Genomic DNA, 26,041 nt, shown 5'->3' on the forward strand with positions numbered 1-26,041 from the left:
TAAGGCAGAACTATTCCGTCTTGCTTTCACTATCTTAATATTCTTCTTTGAGGCAGAGCAAATAGCGTGCATTTGATCTAAATGCAATTTTTATGTTATTTGCAGGGTCTTATAGGCTGGGGTTGGGACTAGAACGATTTTTAATATTTTGTGTTAAGCTGTTGTTATTGTGATTTTATTGAATATTATATTTTTGCATTGGTTTTAGCTGGGGTGATTGTTGTGAACCGCTTTGAGATCTCGATCAAGAGAAGTGGCACAGAAATTGAATAAATAAAATAAAATAAGTAAACCAACTTTTCTCTTTGTAAAATATGCCCATCGCAGCCCATCTTTCTGGACAATTGGGAATCCCCTAACTGTGATCAGGAATATGCTGGTGTACAGCGAGAGAATCTGGCTGCCTTTTGAAAAAGTCACCTGACCTCACTCGAGGCTGGGAATGCCAAAGGACATCGGAGAGGCTAGGTCAGAAGTTCCCAAACTTATTTGGCCTACCGCCTGTTAGAAATAACAATGTCTGGTGTACTGCAGCAGCAAGAAGTAAGAAGAGCCTACCATGCAGGGGGCAGCAAGGATCACTTAGTTAGGACAGTGAGAGTAGCACCTCTCTTGTTTCCTGGGGGTCATTTCCTTGTCTTGTCTCCTATTGGGCTAAAGAGGGCAATATCCTGCTTCTTCTCTCTCCTGCCACACTTCTCTCTCTCTGCAAGATACTCGCTCTAACACCGCCCCCTTTTCAGAAAAAAAATTACTCAGCGCCCCCCTGGAAATCTACCTTCAAGAAGTGGACAAAAAGATGCAGTGACAAATTTGCACACTCCAAGCAGGCCACCCAACCTAAAGTAAAGGGACACTAAAGGTCCTTTTACTAATATCCTCCTTTTAAAAATACGTATTTCCCCCAAATCTTACCTTTTAGATGTCTTCTTCAGTCCAGGTAGAGTCCATCACGCTCCACACAGCCAGGCAGGCCAAGGCAGGCACAGAGCAGCAGCAGCTGAAGGCCTGAAGCCAGAGGCCCACCACACAATAGCCCAGCAGCAACGCCAGCCTTGCAAGGGTCCACATGCATTTGCAATTTGCAGTTTGCAAGTGCATGGCTGTGATTGGCTGTGGGGACCCGTCTCTCCCTCCCCCTCCCTCCCTGATCCTAGGGAAGACCAGGAGAAGGCAGGAGAAGGCTGCTTTAGATAGGCTCTGGACTCTTCTTTCTTTATGCTTCCACCGCCCCCTTATTTTTATTCAACGCCCCCCCCAGTTGCACCCAAGGCTCCTACTGCCCACCTGGATCATTCCAGCACCCCCCAGGGGGAAGTATTGCCCACTTTGGGAACCACTGGGCTAGACTGATTCTTCTAGATGGAATCACATCGCTCTTAAGAAGCAGGTTCACAAATCTGGGGCATACTAGATTCACCTTTGTCCACATGCTTCAGGGGTGGTTGTGGCCGGGAGCGTTTTTTGTTTCCATTGGTTCATGCAGCAACTGTCCAGTTTTAGAGAAAAGCTAATTTGGCAGTTGTTGTAGATACCCCGACCTGAATAGCCCAGGTGAGCCTGATCTCATCAGATCTCAGAAGCTAAGCAGGGTCTCCCTTGGTTAGTAATTGGATGGGAGACCTTCAAAGAAGATAAACATTGCTGTGCAGAGGCAGGCAATGGTGAGCCACCTCTGTCAGTCTCTTGCCTTGAAAACCGCAGCAAGGGTCGCCATGAGTCAACTATGACTTGATGGCAGTTTCTACCGCATAGATGCCCGGGTAACAACTTCTCAACAGGTCTACTGTAATGTATCTTTCATTGGGGTTGCCTTCAAAGAATATTAACAGTCTTTTAGAATGCCCAAGCAAAATTGCTACTCCTTGGCTGGAAAGATGTCTTAAGGGCCTCTTTCTTGCATACAAATTTCCTTTTGCCTTGGTCTTTCGGGAAAAGTTCTGCTCCAAGTGCCCAGAGGTACCTCCTTTCCAGCTCACCTGCTTGCTTAGGCATTCTTCCTCTTCCCGTATGATCTCTCTGATGGCAGCTTGTGGCTAGAAAGTATTACTGCCCAAAATGCTGCAGCTCTGTGCCACCAGTATGCCCTTTCCCAATGATGCTGGGTGGAGCACGTGGCAATGCGGATGGATAGCAGAGTGCCAAGCAGGTGGTGGGAAGGTACATGGGCAAGAGGTCAATGGTGGCTGGCCCTACCAGCAGCATAGGTCCTGGCAGCTGCCCCACCTCGGAGTATACTGACATAGACCTTGCCCTCCAGTCTTCCTTTGCTTGTTTGCTCCATATGTTGGAATTGTTAAAGCAGCCTCATATATTTTCCTCGCATCTTGTAAGGACTTTACCTGCTCTTTACGACACGCATAATTTTATCTGCCTGTTCTTCTCTTCTGGTTATCAGCTGTGGGTATGACTGTATACATCAGTCTTTTTTCAGTAACATTCTGTTTCCTGATACATGTGAAAAATTATACGCTGGCCTAAAAATAGCTCGGTCCTGTGCTTAAAAGCTCACTGTCACACACATATATCATAATATAAATAGTTTGGAGTGTTCCTATGTGTGAAGTCATCCTAGCCAGTGAAATCCAGGCATGCAAACAAAGTTAAGAGAAAGACAGGAGATTGGTTGAGCTTGTGGCCCTGCTGTTTTTGATAAGCCTAAGCTATTTTAAATTTTTTTACATAGATAAGCCCTTTTATTTTTCATTCCCTAATGTGTACGGTTTGTGACAAAGGTGACACTTTTAATCTGGCTTGTGATTCCTTGGTAAATGAGTTCCTTAGAGACGTGCAGGCAATGATATGGGTTTTCTGGGAAATGCTGAACGGGAAAACCAGCCAATGGAAACCTACCGGGACCCGATTTAGCACTGTTGACTTAGTTAGTAAACACAATTTTTAAAAAGTGCCCATGTTGATGTTACATGCTTTATATATTTTTCAAAAGCAATACAGAAAATAACAAATGTAGTTGGATTGATATATTGGATTAGGGCATCATAAAGCATGCATAATGTGACATCCCTGTTTTCTCTTTGCAAGCCGTGTTTTTAATATTAGTTGGGCCTGACATGCATACACTTTTTAGTTACACAGAGCTCTTCCTTCAGGCACAATGGATGTCCCTCCCTGACCGCATAAAGTCTCAGAAAAGCGGGACAGAGGTCCTTTGAGCCTGCTATAAATTGACACTGCAGAGTAGCATTTATATTTGTGGGCCGAGGAGCTTTCATGTGACTTGCATCAGGTTGCGCCGATACGCACAGAACATGACATACCTAATGGGTTTAGTCAGCCATGCTTTTCAAATAAACGAGGTTCAGGTAATGGAGGTATTGTAGTGAACAGCGTGACTCTTTCGCTATTAGATATGGTCTGTATGGCCCCTTCCAACTCTATGATTCTATGGCTGATCCTGCACTGGGCAGGGGGTTGGACTAGATGGTCTGTATGGCCCCTTCCAACTCTATGATTCTATGGCTGATCCTGCACTGGGCAGGGGGTTGGACTAGATGGTCTGTATGGCCCCTTCCAACTCTATGATTCTATGGCTGATCCTGCACTGGGCAGGGGGTTGGACTAGATGGTCTGTATGGCCCCTTCCAACTCTATGATTCTATGGCTGATCCTGCACTGGGCAGGGGGTTGGACTAGATGGTCTGTATGGCCCCTTCCAACTCTATGATTCTATTAACCCATTCACAGCTAACTGCTGACAGCTCCTAAAAGGAGCCTGGACCACCCTCTTTTGGAGGCAGAGCAGTCTTGCCCGCTCTGGCATGCATTTTTTTAAAGGTACAGGACCTTTTAAAGTGCAGAGCTGGCAATCCTACTCACCTGGCGTCATTTATTTACCTCATTTACGCCCTGCCTTTCTCCTAATTGGGGCACCAAGGTAGCTTACATAATCCCCCTCCTCCTTTTTACCCTCACAACAACCCTGTGAGGTAGGTTGAGCTGAGAGTGTGTGACTGGCTCAGAATCACCCAGCAAGCTTCCATGGCAGGGCAGGGATTCGAATGTGTCTCCCCCAGATCTTAGTCTGACACAGTAACCAGTATATCACGCCGGCTCTCTAAATGAGATTTAAATGAGATAAGGACAGCATGGCCATTCTCTACAGTCAAAGGAATTGCAGAAAAGACACAAAATCATCGCATTTTTCACAATGCACAATCCAGAATCACAGAGTTGGAAGGGGCCATACAGACCTTCTAGTCTAGGCTTAAGCCTGCCTGTTGATCCTGTTTTCAGTGAAGTAAATAGGGGTCTTCATACAACTATAAACTGTGTGCATTATCACTATTAGAAAAAACAAAGTCATTTTATTTATCACTTTAAAGAGTTCTCTATTGCAGAGAAATGCTTAACCAGGGTTACAAATATAGGCTTGTTTCCTCAAGACACAAAATGCTTTTATTTTTATAAAGCCGGAAGACAACACAATCATTAATAAGACACCCTGAAAGCAGTTCCAGAATCCCCGTAGCCTCCAGTCTACCAAAGGAATTTTTCTTGGGGGGAAAAAAGAGAATAAATTAAGCAACTTCATTTGGAAAAGGAAATGATATATTGCCACCTAGTGGAAAAATTGAGTAATTCTTCTTCTGAATCCTTCCTGACCCATTTCATAGCAATCCCTGTATATTTTTAAAACTGTCAAATAGAAAAGATTATGATTGCTTCAGTTCGTTAACAATAACAGCAGCCCAACCACAAATAGACCTATGAACAGAGTAAAAACTGAAGGTACGAACACCACACTGTTAACAACAGTTTAATAATCCATGTAAATAACTTGTAATGAAATCAAAAACAATGATATACATACATTAAACCAACAGAATAAGTGTTCCCCTCCTCAAGAATAACATATCAAGTATGTAAATTTCACATTTCTTCCAATGGGAAAGAACCATAAGGCAGTAGCAATTCCAGTCCACAACTCTTCTTTCAACAATTAAAATGCAGTATACAACCTTACAACAGATCTCCTTTCAGCAGTACAAATCAGTTCATGACGGGTTGCTAGCTCCATTCCCATTTTGAGTTGATCGTCATCAGAGATGCTCTTATCTGCAAACAGAATGTGCACTGCCCAAAACAATCCCACAACCAGGGCCGGCTCCAGCATCGCTGGCGCCTGAGGCAGCGTGTGACGTCATCAGGCAGGGCTGGGGGCGCGCATGGGCCAGGTGCAGCCGACCACATGGCCGCCAACTGCGCCTGGCCCACAGAGCTGCCCCATGCTGCTGCCACCAGCATGCGCTCCTGGCTGGGTGCAGCAGCTGCGGGCCAGGCACGGCAGGTGGCCGGGGTGGCGCGCAGTGGCGTGCATCCTCCCAGCCCTCCAGCTCAGATGCTCCGCACGCTGCCCCGGCCGCCTGCTGTGCCTGGCCAGCAGCTGTGTGCTGGTGGTGGCGGCGGTGGCAGCAGCAGCACAGAGCAACTGGGTGGGAGAACTGGGAGGCTGCCCGCTCAGTGGCCCCACACTGCCGCTGCCAGCATGTGCTCCTGGCCGGGTGCAGCAGCACAGAGCAATTGAGCTCCATGGTGCGTGCCCCCGCCCCCGGGCCCCCGCCCCCTCCGGCACTTTAGCACCCGAGGTGGCTGCCGGCCTGGCCTCAATGGGCAGGCAGGCCCTGTCCACAATTATAAAGCTCATAATATATAATAGCAAAGAATAGCAAAAACACTATCCTTACCATTCAAAGTGCATCAATACATATTTGAACGTTAGATAAGCAACAGTAAAATATTCCCGCACAGAAGGCAATTATATGTATTCAAATCACATAGGAAAAACTCTTTAGTAGTAATAAACAGGATAGAGCTGCAAGCCTCTTACAAATTAGATGAACCAGAAATCTTTTAAAGGTACAATGGATCATTCCATCTACAACACATTTCTAACTTTTAAGACTTCTCTATTCCTTCTATGAACAATTAATGTCACATCCAAGAATTACAATTTTAGAGTTCATAACTTGGTGCCTCAATACTACCTTTAAGACCCTCCTAAATGTTAATGAAGCTTTTTATCTATTCCAAATCCTCATTCATCTTAAAATTTTTATCAATCAAAAACATTCCAGGAAGTTTCTGGATTCTAAAGCCATGTGGAATCACATCCTTCTTGCAAGATCTTAATATATAGGGGAATGCACTTCATATCTCATATATCATACACCTGAGGTCACATAGTAAAAACACTTTAGTAGTCATCAATAGGATACAACTGCAAACCTCTCACATAATAGATGAACCAGAAATCTCTTAAAAGTACAATGGGTCATTCTGCATCAATTTTCTCAATTCAGTACTACTCAATTCCTTTAGTACAACTCAATTCCTACTCAATATAAGTAGCCCACTGTAAGGGGCAGTGGGCTAGTCATATTCTCCTCTCTCCTCCCCCCTTTTCCAAGCAGAGTCTGTTAGGCTTGGTGTGGATAAAAATGTACATTTTGAATGGGGGCAGAAGCAAGAAGTGGTTGTGTGTGTTTTTAAAAGGGTCGATGCCCGGTAAAATCCCAGAAACCAGAGAAGGATCAAGAAGAGCTTTAAATGACAGGGTGTTTTCCCACATTGGAAGCAGAGTGAAAACCTATTTTGAAATGCACGCTCCCCTGCTGGAATAAATTATTGAACAGCACAGCAGTCGGGTTACCTTGTCTCGGAAAGGAATGCAAAAATTCTTTGACAAGCCTACGGCGGATGTTGAAGCATTAGGAGTTGTTGCCAGTTTGGTTTGTGAAGCTGTTGTGTGGTGCGTGTGTGTGTGTGTTTGTCTCAATGCAACATGCCTATGTTTGTATACAGTGCAACAGCCATGACTTGCTGACAAAATTGTAACTGACAGTTATGTAGGCCGAGGAGGAAGTGGGGATTATCAGAACATCTCTTGCCTATTTCCTTGGCTGAACTTACTCTGGGGTGATTCACATTGCAGAGAGAGTCTCTGATTACACACTCCAGACCTAAATATACCCAGCGTATAAAAATATCCCCTGTGTACGGTCAACTAGATTTGCCGAGCCTTGTTATTTATAATGGCAAAGGTAAGGGAAACTTGTCTTTAGCAAAGGGGTGTGTGGGCTATTCTGAGTCAGGGTCATGACCTCCAAGTGCTTTTCCGTTTTCTTGGGTCTTGGGGCTGAAACGAATTTGCTCCTCAAAAATTCGGTGAATCTTGAAGTTGATGTTGAATATTCGGAATATTCTCGGAATATTTGCCAAATATGTACGAATATTTGACATCCAATTCTTTTGGATTTAAATATGTGATATTTGGCAGGGCATGATATCTGATATGCCATATATTTCATATTTTAGAATAGACATGTATTTCTTATTTTCATTTGTAGCGGGCCTTTCTCACTGGTACTTAAAGTGGATTATAAGTATGATTTTAAAAATGTTCAGTTGATCAGCAAGCAGATTATAAGATAAGAGAACAACATTTGACAGCATTTAACAGCAAAGATTTCTAGTAAAACAAAATAACGCAGTTGGGTTCGAATAATAGAATGGGGGGGCAAGAACACTGCCAACAAGTATATATGTTTAAGCTGGGCTTTTTTTCTGGGAAAGGAAGTGGTGGAACTCAGTGGTGGAACTCAGGACCGCACAATGACGTCACGTTGGGTCAGCTGGAACAAGGGGGGGAATTTTTAAAAGTTTAAATTGCCCTCGGCAAAAATAGTCACATGGCTGGTGGCCCCACCCCCTGATCTCCAGACAGAGCGGAGTTGAGATTGCCCTCCGCACAGAGAGAAATCTAAACTCCTCTCTGTCTGGAGATCAGGGGGCGGGGCCACAGGCCATGTGACTATTTTCAAGAGGTGCCGGAACTCCGTTCCACTGCATTCCTGTTGAAAAAAAGCCCTGTGTTTAAGGCAAGAAGACTATCGGTACAGGAAAATCTTTATTCCTAATAAAAGTCCTTTCCTGAGCTGATCCGTTGCACCGCAGCTTTACTCTCTTTACTAGGATGCTCTCCTGAACAATTTTGTTTTGTACATTTTGAAAAGCAGTATTATTCAAAATTTGACTATGCTTGCTAGCTGAAATGTGTTTAACATCTGATAGGAGTTGGTAATTGCAGCTTATGAGACGGAACGTTTAACATCTGTCAACAAAGAAGAAAAAGGCGAAGTCTAAAGCTGTTGAATTTGGAAATAAAAAAATTCACCCGAGATGTCTCATTCAACATTCAATCAGGGAAATTTGTGATTGTGGAATATGAAATGTTTGTGGGTATTTACTCTAAACCCTTTAAGGTGGTGTCTGCTGGAGATCTGAAGGCACCAATCCAGGAAAGAGTGTTCTGCCTACAGAAAAAGGTCCATGGGCTTCTCCTTTTGTATGCACAATTCAGTATTGTCACAGTGCCTTGGACTGCACAGCAACATCTATCTGCATGCTGTTTAAAATGTGTACCAAGTGCCATAAAAATTCTGAAAGGACAAGGGATTTGCTTGTACAAAGAAAAGTTAAGAAGAAAAGTGGGAAACTGCATTTAAGGCAGAGAGACCCTCAATCCAGAGAGCAATGACGCAGGTTACCTATCAGTTGTATACTGAAGGAATACAGGAGGAGTTCTTTCTCTTCATCTCATTGGAGGAATTTCAGGGCAATCACATCTTTGCCTCTCCCACAAGCCTTCTGTTCGACAGGGGCAAAGAGACTGCATGAATGTCTTTGCCAGTCCTAGTTTCCTCTAGCTCTGATTACTGTCTTCACGGGAGCACTGAGGATGCATACAGAGTGTACAATGTCAGCGTTCGTTTGCTCTGGAAGCACACTTGCTGGATATCCGACACATATACTATTTACTGACTCGTACAGATGAAGCTCAGTGGGGGATTTATGAGCAGAAACAAGATTAGCACAGCACTGACCAAACTTTCCTTGAGTCAAAGATATTTCCCCAAGGGCTGATTGGCTGGCACTAGTGTCTGCCACAAATAGGGTTGCCAACTCCAAGTCGGAAAATCCCTGGAGATTTGGGGGTGAAGCCTGAGGAGGGCCTGGTTTGGGGAGGGGATGGACCACAGCAGGGTATAATACCATACAGTCCGTCCTCCAAAGCAGCCATTTTTCCCCCAGGGGGTCAGCTCTGTAGTCTGGAGCTCAGTTGCAATACAAGAGGTCTCCAGACCCTACCTGGAGGTTGGCAACCCTGATCACAAAGCCACTTCCTGCCGTTTCAAGTATTAAAAATGGAGGGGGGGGGTCTAAAAAGGCAAGCACTGAACAGAGGGGATAAGCATGAAGCTGCAGGAGGGGAGGGGAGGGGCAGCATGCAAGCTAGGTGCTTGAGTCAGCAGTCCAGCTGAAGCAAAGTTCATCTTCCGACAACACTACTCAAAGTCTTTCTTTTCTGCAGGTACATTTGTATGCAGCCATGATAACATTTAGAAAGCGAGAAATATGGGCAAATGGTAAGGAGGTGGCTGTCGGAAGAGTTGACACCAACGTGAATGCCTTACTCATTATCTTCTTGCTATTCTCTCTAGGAAGGAGCCCTCAAAATGCTAGCATTTAGTCCTTGGGGGTAATTGGAGTCTGATCTCGTCAAAGCTAAGCACTTAAGTCCCATTGACTCTAATGAGAAAGAATTAAGCAAGTACTTCAATCACTGAAAGTGCTTTAATTTGGCGGATCCATCTCCATAGTTTCTAAAAACTCGGGGCGGGGGAGTTAGTTTTAGATATGAATATTTTGCAGTGAATAGAAAATGTAAAATACAGGGATTTAGGTGATCATTCAAACACATTGTTGGAAAGTTAGTTTTATGGGTTTTATTGTATTTTTTCCTGGCTTCTCTTTAAAGCAATTAGGTTGGAATATTTTAATTATGTATCTTTGTTTTGGTTTAGCAGATACAACCCACCAAGTCTTGAAACAAAGTAGTTTGGGTGTGATATTGGAAAGAAAAGAATAATCCAGCAACCCACAACATGGCTCCCATCCATTCTTCAACAAAGCATTTCTTCCCCCAGACAAAAAGCTGCCTCCATTATAGGAGGACGCTTGGTTTGTGACCTCCTTTCAAAACACAAATGCATCATTTGTTATTTGTAATGATATTCTGAATGTTTATATTTGTATTTTGAGGAGCTCACCTGCAAGTTCTGAATGGTTTTTCCCTGTCCTGGCATTTTGTGTCTGCTCTACTTCAAAAATGTAGAATTGTTGTGCACACATTATGAAATCCACAGCTTCCTCAAAGAGTCTGGAACAATTTGGGGGGCAGTAACTCTCTGTGAAGAACAGGGTCTGTTCCAGTTCCACCTCTCCTGCAGAACAGCCAATGAGAGATCAAGGAATGCTGGGGCTTGTGACAGTTGAAAACCATTAGGACAGTCAGGATTTGAAGGTTATGATGGGAGCATCTGAACAAAGCTGGCTTCTGAGAACTGATACTTTGTGATTATTGATTGCTAAGATGAACTGGGATCGAAAGTTCAAATGTTAGAAACATTTCATCTCTGTCTCTGAGTTATCTCAATGTTGTTAAAACTATAAAATAAAGTTTAACCCTCGTCCTCCATTTTTAAATCCTGGTGATTGTCTAGCATCTCAGGGAAAGTAAAATACATGCACGCACACATATCAACTTTTCTGGCCATGGCCATTTCATAGAATCATAGGGTTAGAAGGTACCTCTAGGGTCATCTAGCCCAACCCCCTGCACAATGCAGGAAATTTGGCCAATATATCTAAACTAGAGATGGGCATGAACAGATGGTACCTAACACTGAAGAAAATTGCGCTGGGGAACGCTAAAATGTCAGATAAGTGCTGGAAATGCAAAAAGCACAAAGGATCATTATACCATATGTGGTGGACTTGTGAAGTAGCGAAGCAGTACTGGGGAGATATAATAGAAGTAATTAATGAGGTGTTACAAACCCAAATAAATAAGAATCCAGAACTGCTGCTACTAAACTTGGGAATGGAGAATGTTCCAGTGCAAAATAGAACATTGTTATTTTATATGACAGCTGCAGCAAGATTACTGTATGCACAGAAATGGAAAGTGCAAGAAGTACCTACTGTAGAGGACTGGATTTACAAATTGCTGTACATGGCAGAGATAGATAAAATGACAAGAAAACTTAAAGACCTGGATCCGTGACAGTATTTGGCGGACTGGGCGAAACTGAAACAATTTTTGGAAAAAAATGGGATGTGAAAGGAGAACTGTGGCAGTTTGAGAACTTTTGAAATAAGACATTTTAAACAGAAGAGAGAAGTGACTTTACCATTAAGAATTTATATCTATTTTAATCTAAGCTTGGATTATAACATAGCAGAAGAGGGGTGAAATTTAGAACTGATTTTTTAAAGAATAAGATAGGGAGGTTACGATAAGTAATACCTTTCTCAGAGTATATGAATAAGGGAATAGTTAAATAAATATACTGATGGGGCATACTATATATACTATTATATACTATTATGTTGGTAGATCAGATTGTATATTATATAATGAATGTGCAGTATGGTGCTGTGTGCGGTGCCACATTGGTGGCAGGGTGCACAGTAGGGGTGTTAATACATATTATAATGACAATAGTATATTTGATAGAATATAAGTTTAAAAGAAATAGAATATGTTTAAACTAAGACTTTTGTTATATATTATATTATATTATATTATATTATATTATATTATATTATATTATATTATATTATATTATATTATATTATATTATATTATATTATATTGGTCTGCTATATTGAGGGGTATAAGATTTATACTATATTGATAGTATAATTGATAGATGTATATTATACTGATAGAATATTTGATAGTATAATTGATAGAAGCATGCTATATTGATAGGATATTTGATATATATGATAGAATACCTGGAAAAAAAATTAGAATGTGCTTAGACTAAGGGAATTATCAAGTAATAAGAGGGGATAAGGGTTGGAAAGCTGTTGGAAGTCGATAGAGAGGGGGGAGGAAAAGGGTGGGGGATAGGGTTAATTAGATATTGAGGGAATGTATGTATTGAATTTGAAAAGTATACTCACCAATAAAAATTTTCTAAAAAAAAAAAGAGAGATGGGCATGAACAGCAATACGAACAAAAAAAAGCCATGAACAGCCCAATCTGCTGTTTGCAAACAAGCTGTTTGTGAGGCCCCATTCTAAACGAACAGGTGGTCATTGCAAGCCTTGTTCGTTGCTGTTCCTCAAGCCAGACAGTCTGGCACCTGCAATTAATTCCCTTGGCAACTCAGGCAGGGATTGTCTGAACTCTGTCTGAACTCCTGCTGTTGCCCTGGAAACCCCAACCTAAGCCCAATTTAGCTTGATAGGCATGTCTTCCTTTCAAGTGTGGAGCTCCAAATTTGTTACAAGAGAGCAAACAGCAGGGGGGAGGGGGGCTCCCAGCTCTGACTTTGCAGACAGTAGAGAAACATTTGCTATTGGCATTTTGAGAGAGTGCATTGGAGCTTGAATTTTCTTTGTGTGTGGTGGGATAGGGATCGACCCCTTCAAGTCCCAGGACTGCTGCCAGGCTCTGGAACCAAGCTTATATATATTATTGGTACCTTTCCTGGTGCCCGCTCAGGTCACATTTCTGGGAGTGGTGCAGTAGGGATCTTGACTGGGATGATGGCTGGAGGAGAGTCCCCCACGAACAGCCAACCATGAACATGTTCATGAACAGGTCACGCTCATAAGTGTTCGTGAGTCCCTGTTCGTGGATGACAACAAACAACAAACATCATGTTCATTTTTTTTTCCTGTTCGTGCCCATCTCTAATCTAAACTAAATGGCAGCATACAAGGGAAAGAAATACTGAGTCCTCTAATTCTAACAGCCCTGGGTAAAATCTGGGTGTGGGGTAGTGAATTGAGGGAATGGGCTGCCTGTCTGGGGAGAGGAAGAGATTTGGGCCAGGGCTCTCTACTTGATAATTAGGGACTAGACACGGGGCAAATTGTGACTGCCCTGAACTGCCCATGAAGCTCAAAACCTGAAAAGAGGAAGTTTAAAGTGAGTGGCAGTGTGTAAGGAGGTCACACTCCCTGGTCCTCATAACAGCCCATGGAGGTGAGGGGAAGGGGAAAACCCAGTACCACCCCATGTGAACTTCATCGATGAGTATGGATTCGAACCCAGGACTCCCTAGCCTAATCCCAACACACTCTCCTTCACCACGTGGGCTCATTGGATAACCCAGTGCACAAGGGAGCCTAGGTGTCGTCATGGCACAAAACGTTCTATAATGCAAACTCATGGACATCTCAGCAGCTTAATTGTTTGCGTTTCTCCTCTAAGGAAATCTTCCTCCTTATAGGTGGTTTTTGGTTACAAGGAGACCTAATTAGGCGTTCCACGGAGCCTGCCTCTCTAGAGCGTTGCGTCTCTTTCTCTCGCGCTCCCTCCATCTGTCTGAATGAAATTAGCAAAGCACAGCTGGGCTCTTGAGAATGAAAATGAATGAGGTGTGCGCCGGGGCCTTCCAGATGTCCTACCAAGTTGCTTTCTGACTGACTTAATGGGTAAATAAAACCCACACTAACGCTTCTAATGTATTCCAAGGCAAGGCTGCATTGATCAGTATATGAGATACGCTGCAGAGTCAGACTCTAGAATTGACATGACCCGTATTTTGAACATGTCTTTCTCACCACCAGCTGCACCTGCTGGATTTCTGCCTGCTGTGTAAATATTCAAGATACAGACACTAAATAAGGGAGTGGTAGGGGAGCAATTTTTAGGGAGAGTGAAATATATCCAAGACATTGTATGACCAGGGCTTAAAAGGTTATATAAAAATTGTGTTACCAGATTTTGCATTAAATTAATTTATGCAGATTCAGGCAGGCATGTATATAACACAGGGTGTTTGTTGTGGGGATAATGATAACATACTTTCTAAACCACTCTGAGTGGGCATTAAGTTGTCCTGAAGGGCAGTATATAAATCGAATGTTGTTGTTGTTTGTTGTTATTGTTATAACATACAATTTATTAACTTATTTTGAATAATAATAGGGCTTCTGCTGATCAAGGGATGGATGAAGAGGTTTATTGCACCATGAGCCCATCCCCCCCCGCCCCAACACCTGGGCGCGTTGCTTGGTTCCTCTTGTTTTTGAAAGAGGCAGTCGATGATGCAATCCCATTCGAACATGTGGAGCATACAGCTGAGGATTTCTGTCTGACACCTGGAGAAGCGCCAGATTAGATCAGGAGAGCCATTGCAAAACTACTCTTGAAGGGGCAGGAGCTGATCTTATATGGCACAAAGGACTTCTGCGAAGGGTCAGCCCCCAAACATAAAATGCTGCTGCATATATAAAAGGCTAAGCGTATTCAAGACAACTCACTTCCTACCCTGGTGCGCCACCAGAGGGCGCTGCTGAGGAAAAAAGCCCAGATGAGGCAGCCAGGCCTCCAGAGAGTGTGCCACGGTGGAAAGCACAGGCCGGGATCAGGCGTGGAGCAAACAGCAATGATTGCCCCCTGCATTCACCCAGCTGGGATCAGGAGTAGAGCAGGTGGCAATGCCCGCCCACCACCCTCACCCAGCTGGGATCAGGCATGGAGCAGGGGGTAATACCTGTCCTCCGCCTTCACCCAGCTGGATGTGGAGGAGTGGAGTAGGTGGCAATGCCCCCCCCCCCGCCCATCATCACCTAGCTGGGATCAGGAGCGGAGCAGCTGGAAATTCCTATCCCCTTTTCACCCAGCTCAGATCAGGAGCAAAGCAAAGTAGGGGAAGGTATCAGGAGCGGAGCAGGAGGCAATGCCCACCCTGCTTCACCTGGACAGAATCAACTTTGTATTTGCCTAGAGCAAGAAAATGTTTTTCAAAAATTCTTGTCTAAACTTATTTCATTCATTCCAGTGTCATAGCAACTTGTGATGTTGCCCAAGTTTGACCTTCAAGGAGTTCATAGAACAAACCTCCCAAATCCAGAATCTGAGCTAATTGTGAGCCAGGCCTTCTAAAGTTTAGGCGAACAGCTATGCTGGTGCAAATTAACACTAACCACTGGCCGGGGGGGGGGGGTGGTCCTTTTCCTATAACAGATGTGTATATGTGGAAATGGACAGCTGAAGCTTTTTATGGCATGGAGCTAAACAGCATCACCTGATAATTTGCGCAAGTCAAATAGATATTAGCTAGAGGGACCAGTTTAAAAGCCGGCAACCCTAAGGCCAGTGGAAGACTTGCACTGTTTTGCCATTTTGCCAGAGATGTTTGTGGATACTGTTCTCATCTCAAGCATGCTATTATTTCCCTCATCAATGAAGATAGAATCATAGAATAATAGAAGCATAGAATTGGAAGGGACCTCTAGGGTCATCTAGTCCAACCCCATGCACAATGCAGGAAATTCACAACGATCCCGCCCCCGGACTGCCCCAGTGATGCCCAGAAGATGGCAAATTTGCACACCAAAAAGAAGATAAGCAACATGGACAGCCTGCCAACCATGCGATTTCCAGAAAGGAAAAGGAACAGATGTCACAACCACACGTGGAGAATGGACCAGCTGGCTTACTTCTTGTCTTCTTCTTGGACTGATGTGGACAGAACCCGCAGAGGAGAAATGGGCCATATGAAAAGGTGACAGATTCGGGGGAAAGAAAAGAGGATCTTTCTGTCTCTGTGGACTCAGTCACAGCTGCGCAAGAGCAAAGGAAACCTTAAAAGTGGACTTTCAGGATTTTGACTTTTTCACTCTATCTTGCCCCATTCTCTGCAACCCCAATCCTGCATGGCTTTTGTCTGTGCAGGCCCACGATCCCCCCCTACACCCTTTTTGGTGGTCAAAGGCGACCCCTCCTTTCTTTGGCACAGAGCCAGTTTGGTGTAGTGGATAAAAGCAGCAGGACTCTAATCTGGAGAGCCAGGTTTGATTCCCCACTCTTCCACCTGAAGCCAGCTGGGTGACCTTGGGTCAGTCACAGCTCTCTCAGAGCTCTCTCAGCCCCACCCACCTCACAGGGTGATTGTCGTGAGGATGATAATAACACACTTTGCAAACTGCTCAGAGTAGGCATTAAGTTGTCCTGAATGGTGGTATATAAATTGAATGCTGTTGTTGCTGTTATTTTGTCAGCAGAAAAGTTGATTGGATTCCACCCAATATGTATAAAGTGGTTCTTTTTGCCCCGTGTTTTAATCACAGATTCAAGCTGATAACCTTTTAACCTTCCTCAAGCTCATGGTCTAAAACGAACGTGAGGAGGGAGGACTTCGAAATCGACAGCAATGCTGCTTTGAAATATGTTCTGATTAAATTAATAATTCATAGCTATTTTTTATAGCAACTATTAATTACCCCTTACTTAAGCTTCCCTTTAAGATGCACAAAAAAATGATAATGTGTGTTCTTGTAGCGCTGACAAAAGTACACCGTTCAGTTTTGGGCAATTAGAGGCCCGCCACGAGAATTCAACTGAAAATTGAATACGTTTTCTGACATTGTAGTTAGTGATTGCTCTCCATCTCTATTAATAGAAAGCACTCACTCTTTTGGTTAACGTGGGCTCCACCCGCTCTACTTGGACTTAATTAAAGGCAAATTACATTTGATCAACAGCAGCCCTTCTGGCAAAAGTCTGCAGTAATGTTCCATGGCGAAATCTTCAACAGAACTGATTGGAACAGTGCTCGGTAGAACGCCAAGACACCCCCCCCCCCGCTGCCTTGGTTCCAGTCCAATTTCAGATCCTGTTTTCTGTGTCAGTCAGAGTGTTGGACTAAGATCTTGGAGACCAAGGTTCAAATCCCTGCTCTGCCATGGCAGCCCACTGGGTGACCTTGGACCAGTCACAGCTCTTAGCCTAACCTACCTCGCAGGACTGTGGTGAGGATAAAAATGGAGGAGAAGAAAATGATGTAAGCTGCTTGGGGGCAACTTGGGGAGAAAAGTGGGGTATAAATGAAGCAAAGGGTGCATCCAGCTCCATGCACCCTGCTCTGATGGGCTGGCAGCATCACCTTTTCTACTTGCTCAGTGCTTCAGATGTGCCATATTTTCTTCTGGTACTGCAGAGAGAACTGCACATGTGCAGTACGTCAAGGAAATGTGGTGGAGAGCAGCCACCAGAAGCTGTCAAGAAAGGCACAGATGTTAGAAACAGAAGGATTGGAGAAGAGAGCCTTCGGCAGGCTCGGAGAACCAGTTGTTCAAGAATAGCTATGAAGCTAAGTATGAACTAGGAGTTCCCAGTTCCAATCTCAACCCCACCAAGGATGCAGTAAGTGACCTTGCATGAGCCTCTATTCTTCCAACCGCATTCCTTCCCACACCTGAAATAGAGAGATAATAATACTGTGCTACCTTACAGGGTCGTTGTAAGGATGTCTGTGTAAAGTACTTTGAAAAGCCAACAGTATTATTTATCTGGAAGGTGCCATTGATGTTCAAGTAGCTTACACAAAAGGATAAGTCCACAAGGGGGACAGGAGGGCAACAGTATAAAAAATGTGTAAATGTTTAGTTTCATGATTACATTTAATTTCATCATTACGCTTAGATTCTGTAGGATGTTACCATTGTGGTTTTTTCGAGGACTGAGACCACATGCCTGTGCCCATGTGAAGAAACTGTGAAGCGGATTTGTGACAGATCAGGTCTGTCAGGAAAAGGATATGATGCAGCTTGAAAAGGAGCTTTTTGTAAGGAAGGCTTTCCGCCTCAGGAGTTAGTTTAGAATGTCCGCCCGCGAAGGGAACTTTCCGCAATGGCTTTAACAGATGGAAAGGGATCAGAGAGGCAGCCTGGGAAGAGAGAAGAATATGTTTTGTGCTCTAACAGCTTGATAAATGGAGCATCGCTCCGAGGTCTCCTCCTGTCCAGTAGCAAGACATGACAATTGTCTTTGTTGTCTGGAAGAAATATGGCCGCTATCCTTGGCGGAATATATGTTGCCATTGCCGGTGTGTTATCCCTTCACTAATGGGAGGAGTAGGGGCAGCCATTACATTTATGAACCTTATCCAAAGGTGAATACCGTTGTGTTCAGATTACTGTGTATCCAGGGCTTTTTTTTCTGGGAAAAGAGGTGGTGGAACTCAGTAGGTTGCCAGCACGGGGCAACTTTTGGTGGGAGGTAGTGCCCCTGGTACCACATGCGCATGCACAAAGTGAACACACGCTCCCAAGCCCACTCAATGACATCACTTTGGGTCAGCTGGAACAAGGGGGGAGTTTTTTAAAATTTAAATTGCCCTTGTCGAAAATGGTCACATGGCCGGTGGCCCCGCCCCCTGATCTCCGGACAGAGGGGAGTTTAGTTTGCCCTCCGCGCTGCTTGATGGCATGGAGGGCAATCTAAACTCCGCTCCATCTGGAGATCAGGGGGTGGGGCCACCAGCCATGTGACCATTTTTAAGAGATGTCAGAACTCCGTTCCACCATGTTCCAGCTGAAAAAAAGCCGTGTGTGTATCTATATTATAGACCAAGGGGACTTAACACTGATTTCCTCTCTCCAGGAACCTCAGGGAACTGCAGTCTAAGGACTTCTAACAGTTTATACATCAGGCTACAATTCCCAGGATACTTGGTAAGGGGAAGCTATCATAATGAAACTGGTATAAAACTTACATAGTCTGTTGTGTAGCTAAGTCCTTGGAGAAAAGGTAGCTATCTTCATCTATCATGGGATGCTTAATTTAGTCATTTGATAACGTAGTCCGCATATCTGTTGTTGTCGCCCCCCCCAACTTCATCTAGGTTCCTGAAAGTTGCTAGCACTTCTACAATATATAAAGCTAGCAATGATTTATATGGTACAGAACTTACGGAACTCTAAAGAAAGTTTAAAAAAAAACAACATTGTGCACCATGCAAAAGCAGATTAACTTTTGCAAGATCAACACAGGGGAACTTCTCCAGCCAGACATTACATCACCCCCTGGAACGTGATGACAATCTCATTTAGGTCAGGCCTCAGACTGGGCGGCATGTTGTTTATCTGAAGGTGATATGGGTCTCGGTGTCCGCCCGCTACAAAGCATATTGTCAAGGATTATTAGATTTTTGCAAAGCGGGCGTTCAAAAATCAAACCATGTTCTCTACCGTCGAGTCAAGCGTCTCATATCATCACTTCGATGATTTGCTAAGCCGGCATAAATTTGTTGGTGCAGTGGCAGTATAGGGTTGCCAACTTCAGTGTGAGAAATTCCTGGAGCATTGGGGGTGGGGCCTGGAGGGGCAGGGTTTGGGTGAAGGAAAGACCTCAGTGGGGTATAATGCCACACAGCCCACATTCTAAACATTTAGGTTCACATGCCGGCCTTCCTGTAGATACATGACAACAGAAGCACTTTTCCATGTCTGCAAGAAGAAATATTAAGAAAACATAAGATTATAAACTGTTGCAGGATTGCAAATGTACCTTACTTTCTTCCTACCAGTGGTGTGATTGATTGTTGGACCTCTTCTGAGCATAATCGTTGTAATATGTATTGAATGTATTTATTGTATTATTGTACTGATTCGTATTATTGAGCACTTTTTGCACTTTATATAACATTTGTATAAATTCATAGCATATATTGTAGTCCCTCCGACAGGCAGTGCCTTTCCCTTTTCGGTTCTTATTCAAAGTAATAAGCCAGCATACGTTTGTTGGTGCAGTGGCAGTATAAGGTTGCCAACTTCAGCGTGGGAAATTCCTGGAGCATTGGGGGGGGCAGGGTTTTGGCGAGGGAAAGACCTCAGTGGGGTGTAAAGCCACACAGTCCACATTCCAAACCAGCCATTTTCTCCAAAGGAACTGATCTCTGTTGTCTGGAGATCAGTTGTAATTCCAGGATGTCTCCAGGCTCCTCTTTAAGGTCTCAATAGAGAACAATAATCAAGAGAACCTAATGAAATAAACGAAATAAACACTTATAACAATTGCAAAAATATTCTTATTGTTATTGCACAGTTCAATTTGCCATTCAATACATATCAGTACACACAGTCTTCATGTACAGACCGATACATAAAGTGCTTGTGCAAAGCAATGGTGATACTACCTATAAACAGTTGATACTTTTAAAGTCCATTAGTATTCCTTAGGATCACTCAAAAAGTTCATAGGATCCAACTTCAAGTATAGGTCCAAGTGCATGCAGGTTGGAATTTATACTATCTAACGGGCAGACCGGTTCATTTGGGGGCTCCCGTTTCAGGGTCTTTTTCAAAGATGGTTATCTCACCGACGTTATTTTCAATATTCAGAAACTCCCATTCAAACTACACTTAGACATGCATCGGTTGCTGCTCCTAAGGAAGGCAATAACAGTAAGAATATTTTTGCAATTGTTGTAAGTGTTTATTTCGTTCTCTATTGCTGTCTCTTCTCATTATCCTCTTTGAGGTCAGCAACCATAGGTATTCTGCATGTCGGTCATTGGCCAGGTAGCCACTGTTGACACATATGCTCTTACTTTTTAGGATTACATGTGCCGCAGGTGTCATCATCACACACAAATCATGCACAATTTCTAATACGTCATTGAGCCTGTGTATTGGAATTGGTGTGTATTTTAAATATCATGTCCTTTGAAATTTGTTTCTTTTTATCTGTTTTAATTTTGTTAATAGGACTATTATTATGTGTGTTCTCGCATCTTGGTTGCAGCATTGGTTACTACCTTGAGTCTGAGGAGACAATGTAAGATAGAAATGTGTGCAATACATCCATAAATAAAACCGTATTAGAGCATCCATCCTGCTTTTCCACCAGCACATCTGGCAAAGTTCATCGGCTGGTGACATTCATCAGGTTGGCATATGCTCAGAATGTATCAGACTAAACTCATAGTTCTCAGGCAGCAGTGCTAGAGCAGATAAATATTTTGTGATCGAGCTTGCTTGACATCGGTGGTCTAGCAGACACAATAAGCCATATGGGACTATTAGCAGGACAAGCCACACAGCTTCTCTGCAGAACCACAATAAGCACCTTTTATGTTATGTTTTTTTCCTGTTGGGTGCCTTGGGTGGACCGAAGGGGGAGAAGATGAACAGCTGTGGCAAAGCAATGTGAGAATGTGCATGCACAAAGTGTTTGTGAGTGAGATGCAGGGCTCCTTTTGAGGGTGAACGCACAGGAACGCAGTTCCGGCAGTTCCCCAAAGAGGTCACATGTCAGGTGGCCCTGCTCACCTGACTGTCGGCCATTTTGGGCTCAATTCAGCCTGGATTGGGGCCGAAATGGCCCGGATTGGGCCTCTGACGGGTGGTGGATCACTCTCCCACTCAGCAGTGGCCCAATCCTGACCATTTTGGGCCCCTTTTTGACCATTTTCAGCCCCTTTTTGCCAGGATTGGGTCCAAAACAGCCAGGATAGGTGATGTCAGGGGGCGTGGCATATGCAAATCAGCCATGCTAATGAACCACTTCTGGTGATGGCAAGGGGCGTGGCATATGCTGATCAGTTATGCTAAATAATTTATGCTAATGAGTTACTCCAGCTTTTTTTCTACGAAATGACCCCTGGTGAGATGCATGTCCTCCCATCGAGAAATGTATAGTCAAGCAGGCAAAACGGGGCACAGTGAGAGTTGCTGACAGATCCGGAGAAAAATGTCTTTCCTGCTGGACAAAGGATTTCTGTGTGGAAATGAGCAGTTGAAACTTTTCATGGCATTGAGGAAAATAACATCACCTAGTAAATAACATCCCATTCAGCTTCTATTAAAGGGGAAGGACTTTTTTTTCCCTCTAGACAGTTGGCAACACTAGGCGCTATTCGAATGAAGCAAACCATGTACTCCCTCCCCCGCCTTGCTGGACCAAAGCACCTCTTTTTATTATATTTTTAACATGTAACAAGATGACAGAAGGGGGCGGCACTGTAATAACATGCATGTGCAATGCCTTTAAGATCCAATTCCAACCAGCTTCGAAAGCTAAAAAAAGAACATTTTTTGTACATTAGAGGATGTTGGTTGGTGATCAAATTGCAATCCAGACAGAGTGAGGATTGAGCATCCTGTTATTGTTAACTAAAAATATACTTACTTGAACGGGGGGAGCACTGAAACATATCTTCCTAAATCTTGAAGTTTATATATGAATGGTAATGGGCTCATAGCCTAGCATTTTTCATTCAAAACAAAAAAAAGCGCCCACATGCTCAAGGGCTTACAGATGTCCCTGGAAGAGAATCCATTGGCCGCACAAACATGAAACTCATCCAGCAGTTGAATCACCTGAGAAACTTTTGCAGCTGAAGTGCTCCCGTGTGCTGAGGAAGGATTGTGGACTCAAGTTGATGAAAGTTAGATCCAAAATATTTACAGGATCAGAGCCAAAGAAATGGCTCGGAAGGGTAGGATTCAGGCTAGAACTGCACACTCTCTGGGGGCGGGGCTGTGGCTCAGCGGCTGAGCACCTGCTTTGTATGTAGAAGGTCCCAAGTTCAATCCTTGGCAGTGCCACTTTGTGGAGCATCTTCTGAATTTTGAGCCAAAGTGGAACTCGGAGATTCCTCCCCCCCTTTGTTCTGTGTTAATGCAGCTGTGCTTGCTTGTGCAGACGACAAGGGCCATGGCTTAGTGGTAGAACATCTGCTTTGCCCACAGAAGTTCCCTGGTTCAATCCCCAGCATCACTGGTTCAAAGAATCAGCTAGTATCAGCTAGAATCAGCTAGAATCAGGATGACTCAGCCCAAACCCACCTTCCTAAGTAGATATAAATTACCTGCCAACATCTTCTCCACACTGTGACACTGAGAGATCTCTGTCTTTTGGTGCTACACCTCTGAAGATGCCAGTCACAGCTGCTGGCGAAACGTCAGGAACTACGCCAAGACCACGGCTATACAGCCCAGAAAATCCACAACAACCATCCATCAGGTAGTAGCTGATATGAATGCCTCTGCCTGAGACCCTGGAGAGCCACTGCCAGTCTGAGTAGACAAGACTGGTCTTGATGGTCCAACAGTCTGATGCAGCATATGATAGATTCATGTGTCTATGTGAAAGTGTTAAGAGCTCATAGAATATGAGAGCTGGGAGAAGGCAGAGAACAAGGCAGACATCCAGGAGGGGAAGATGTGGCAGAAGTCTACCTAGAAAGGCAGTGATGGGAAGAAGAAGAAGACAACAACAACTATGAACAGAACTAGACAAGATGAAATACACGAGTTTATGCGAGTGTCTACCATCGTGTCTGCCCGTGTCTAGTCTGTCCATAGTGAGCATGTGTCCTGTAGCTCTGCTCTGTGCACGTGCTGGGAAAACTGTGTGGTCATGTTGGCACATGTCCATGGTCATTATCATTGAGTCGTTATTGCAGACTGTCGACTTTGTCGGCTTCTGCTTCCCTCATCCAGGTTATAGGGGACAGAGAATGGTAACAGGGAATGGTTTAAGCATGTGCAAACTAGAAGTGCATGATGGGATACCATTCCCACATCTTGGAGGAGTGCCATGCCGAAGAAACCCGTGCCAGCACGGACATGGGATCAAGTGCAGTCTGGCTGTGCTGGCGAGTGTACAGGACAGCAACATGGAGACACGTAAGTCCATACACATGTCATTCACAAGTAGTTTGTCTCGTGTAGTTTGGCTCTATGACAGGGAAGTGTAGAGTTGTCACACAGATTTTTAAAAATATGTCTAGAAGGGATCCAGAAAATTGTATACCAGTTAGCCTAATATCCATTCCAAGTAACTTATTAGACAGTAGTATTAAAGGTAGAATTATTCATCACCTGAAGGAATGAAGCCTGTTGAGATTTCAGCAATAGGGAGCCCTGCCTCACCAGCCTTCTTTGGGCAGGTTAATGTGCACGTGGGTAAAAATGATCTGGTAGTCATTAAATACTTGGACTTCCCAAAGTCTTTTAACAAAGACTCCTGAGCAATGTATTGTCGAAGGCTTTCACGGCCGGAGAACGATGGTTGTTGGGGGTTTTCCGGGCTGTATTGCCGTGGTCTTGGCATTGTAGTTCCTGACGTTTCGCCAGCAGCTGTGGCTGGCATCTTCAGAGGTGTAGCACCAAAAGACAGAGATCTCTCAGTGTCACAGTGTGGAAAAGATGTAGGTCATTTGTATCTACTCAGGAGGGGTGGGGTTGAGCTGAGTCATTCTGTAAGAGTTTCCCAGGGTGTGGAATGCTAATGGCGGGAGGCTTCACTGTGTCCTGAGGCGGTTCTTTTGCATATGGATTGGTGCTTGATGTGCTAATCTTCTCTGCAGGGCTATTGTCGGGTGTGGAGTGTTTTGTTGGCCTGGTGTTTTTCAGAACTGGAGCCCATGCTCTGTTCATTCTTAAGGTTTCTTCTTTCCTGTTGAAGTTTTGCTTATGCTTGTGAATTTCAATGGCTTCCCTGTGCAGTCTGACAAAGTAGTTGGAAGTGTTGTCCAGTATTTTGGTGTCCTGGAATAAGATACTGTGCCCTGTTTGAGTTAGGCTATGTTCAGCCACTGCTGATTTTTCAGGCTGTCCAAGTCTGCAGTGTCTTTCATGTTCTTTTATTCTTGTCTGGATGCTACGCTTTGTGGTCCCGATGTAAACTTGTCCACAGCTGCAGGGTATACGGTATACTCCTGCAGAGGTGAGGGGATCTCTGCTGTCTTTTGCTGATCGTAGCATCTGTTGTATTTTTCGGGTGGGTCTGAATACTCTGAAGATGCCAGCCACAGCTGCTGGCGAAACGTCAGGAACTACAATGCCAAGACCACGGCAATACAGCCCGGAAAACCCCCAACAACCATACTCCTGAGCAAGCTTTAGCAGACCTGGGTTTTAAAAAAAGATCACTTGCTGACTGCTGCAGACCAATCCACTGTTACAGAAAAAGTGAGGGATAGCTCAAAAGCTGCCAGCCCCAGAACAAGAGTGCAGTAGCGCCAATAAGACGAACAAAATTTGTGGTAGGGTATGAGCTTTCGTGAGTCACAGCTCACTTCTTCAGATACCAATCTGGCATCTGAACAAGTGAGCTGTGACTTATGAAAGCTGATACCCTACCACAAATTTTGCCAGTCTTATAGGCGCTACTGGACTCTTGCTCTTTTCTACGGCTACAGACAGACTAACACGGCTACCCATCTTGATCTATCTGGCAGCCCCAGCCAAATTTTGCGTTGGAACTGGCATCTTGCCAGGCTCCGTTTGCAAACGCAGATCCATGTGGGGCTGTGGCTAGCTCTGAGTACCTTGCTGAATTGCTAGGAGAATCCACAAGCTCCTGCGGCAGCTGCCGGCTGTCATCTCCCTTCCCAACAGTTTCCTTCCTCGTAGCCTCGAGTTGTGCAATCTAATCTCTTCCCCCTTCTCTTGAATGTTTTGTTTCAACTCCACAAAGCTCTGCAGCCGGAGCTTCAGGCGAAACAGCCAACCATCAGTTCAGCAGAGGCTGGATTGGTACATAGAGGTCTCCGGTGATGGTAACCTGAATCTAAGACCCAGTTAATTTGTTTCAGCAGGGTGGACAACTTAATGCACCAGATTTATACACCCTGAAAGTCAGCCCCAAAGCACCTGTTAGGAGTCAGAGGGGATGAAACAGCCCCCCTCCCCCATGACTCCTGTTCTCTCTAAATACTCTCAGCAATGTCAGGAATTGCGGGTCACAGAAAAGTGATGAAAAATGCAAACCTGTGTCTAGCATTTCAAAGGCGGGCTTTGCAGGGGGAACTGAACCTGTTTCCCTTAGGCAGAGCTTCCATGTCAGTCCCAACTGTTCTCCAGACAATGGGATTGCTACTTGACCCCAAAGCGCAGGGCAGGGCAGCTGTATACTTAAGCCCTCTGTGATTTCAGAGGTACAGCTAGACTGAGCCAAGAAAGATCCCTGGCCAGTGAGAACAGCAGCGCCTAATGGGCAGCAGAACTGGTACATAATGGTTAAAATAACGTGCAGTTTATTATTGTTTGTTTCCGGTACAGAAATAATTTGGCATGTTTTCAAGATGATAGTCAAATCCGCAGGGGGTCGGCTTGCTCAGAGGCTCAGCGAGGGCAGTTGGGCCATTTCTTTTAGCTTCTGTGCTTGCAGCCAAGGAAAGTGAGGCAAAATCAACTATG

General features: G+C 44.3%; 1 protein-coding gene across 1 annotated transcript in view; it reads left to right on the top strand.

Annotated features, from left to right (window-relative positions):
• Positions 1-23,401: 23,401 nt before the first annotated feature.
• FGF5 (fibroblast growth factor 5) overlaps positions 23,402-26,041 on the top strand; it is a 51,097-nt gene continuing 48,457 nt past the window's right edge. The window contains exon 1 of the mRNA XM_054990389.1: positions 23,402-23,524. Coding sequence (XP_054846364.1) covers positions 23,402-23,524 — 123 coding nt within the window. The remainder of the gene's footprint in view (positions 23,525-26,041) is intronic.

Source organism: Eublepharis macularius, chromosome 10 (assembly GCF_028583425.1).
Source record: "Eublepharis macularius isolate TG4126 chromosome 10, MPM_Emac_v1.0, whole genome shotgun sequence".
Lineage (NCBI taxonomy): Eukaryota > Metazoa > Chordata > Lepidosauria > Squamata > Eublepharidae > Eublepharis > Eublepharis macularius.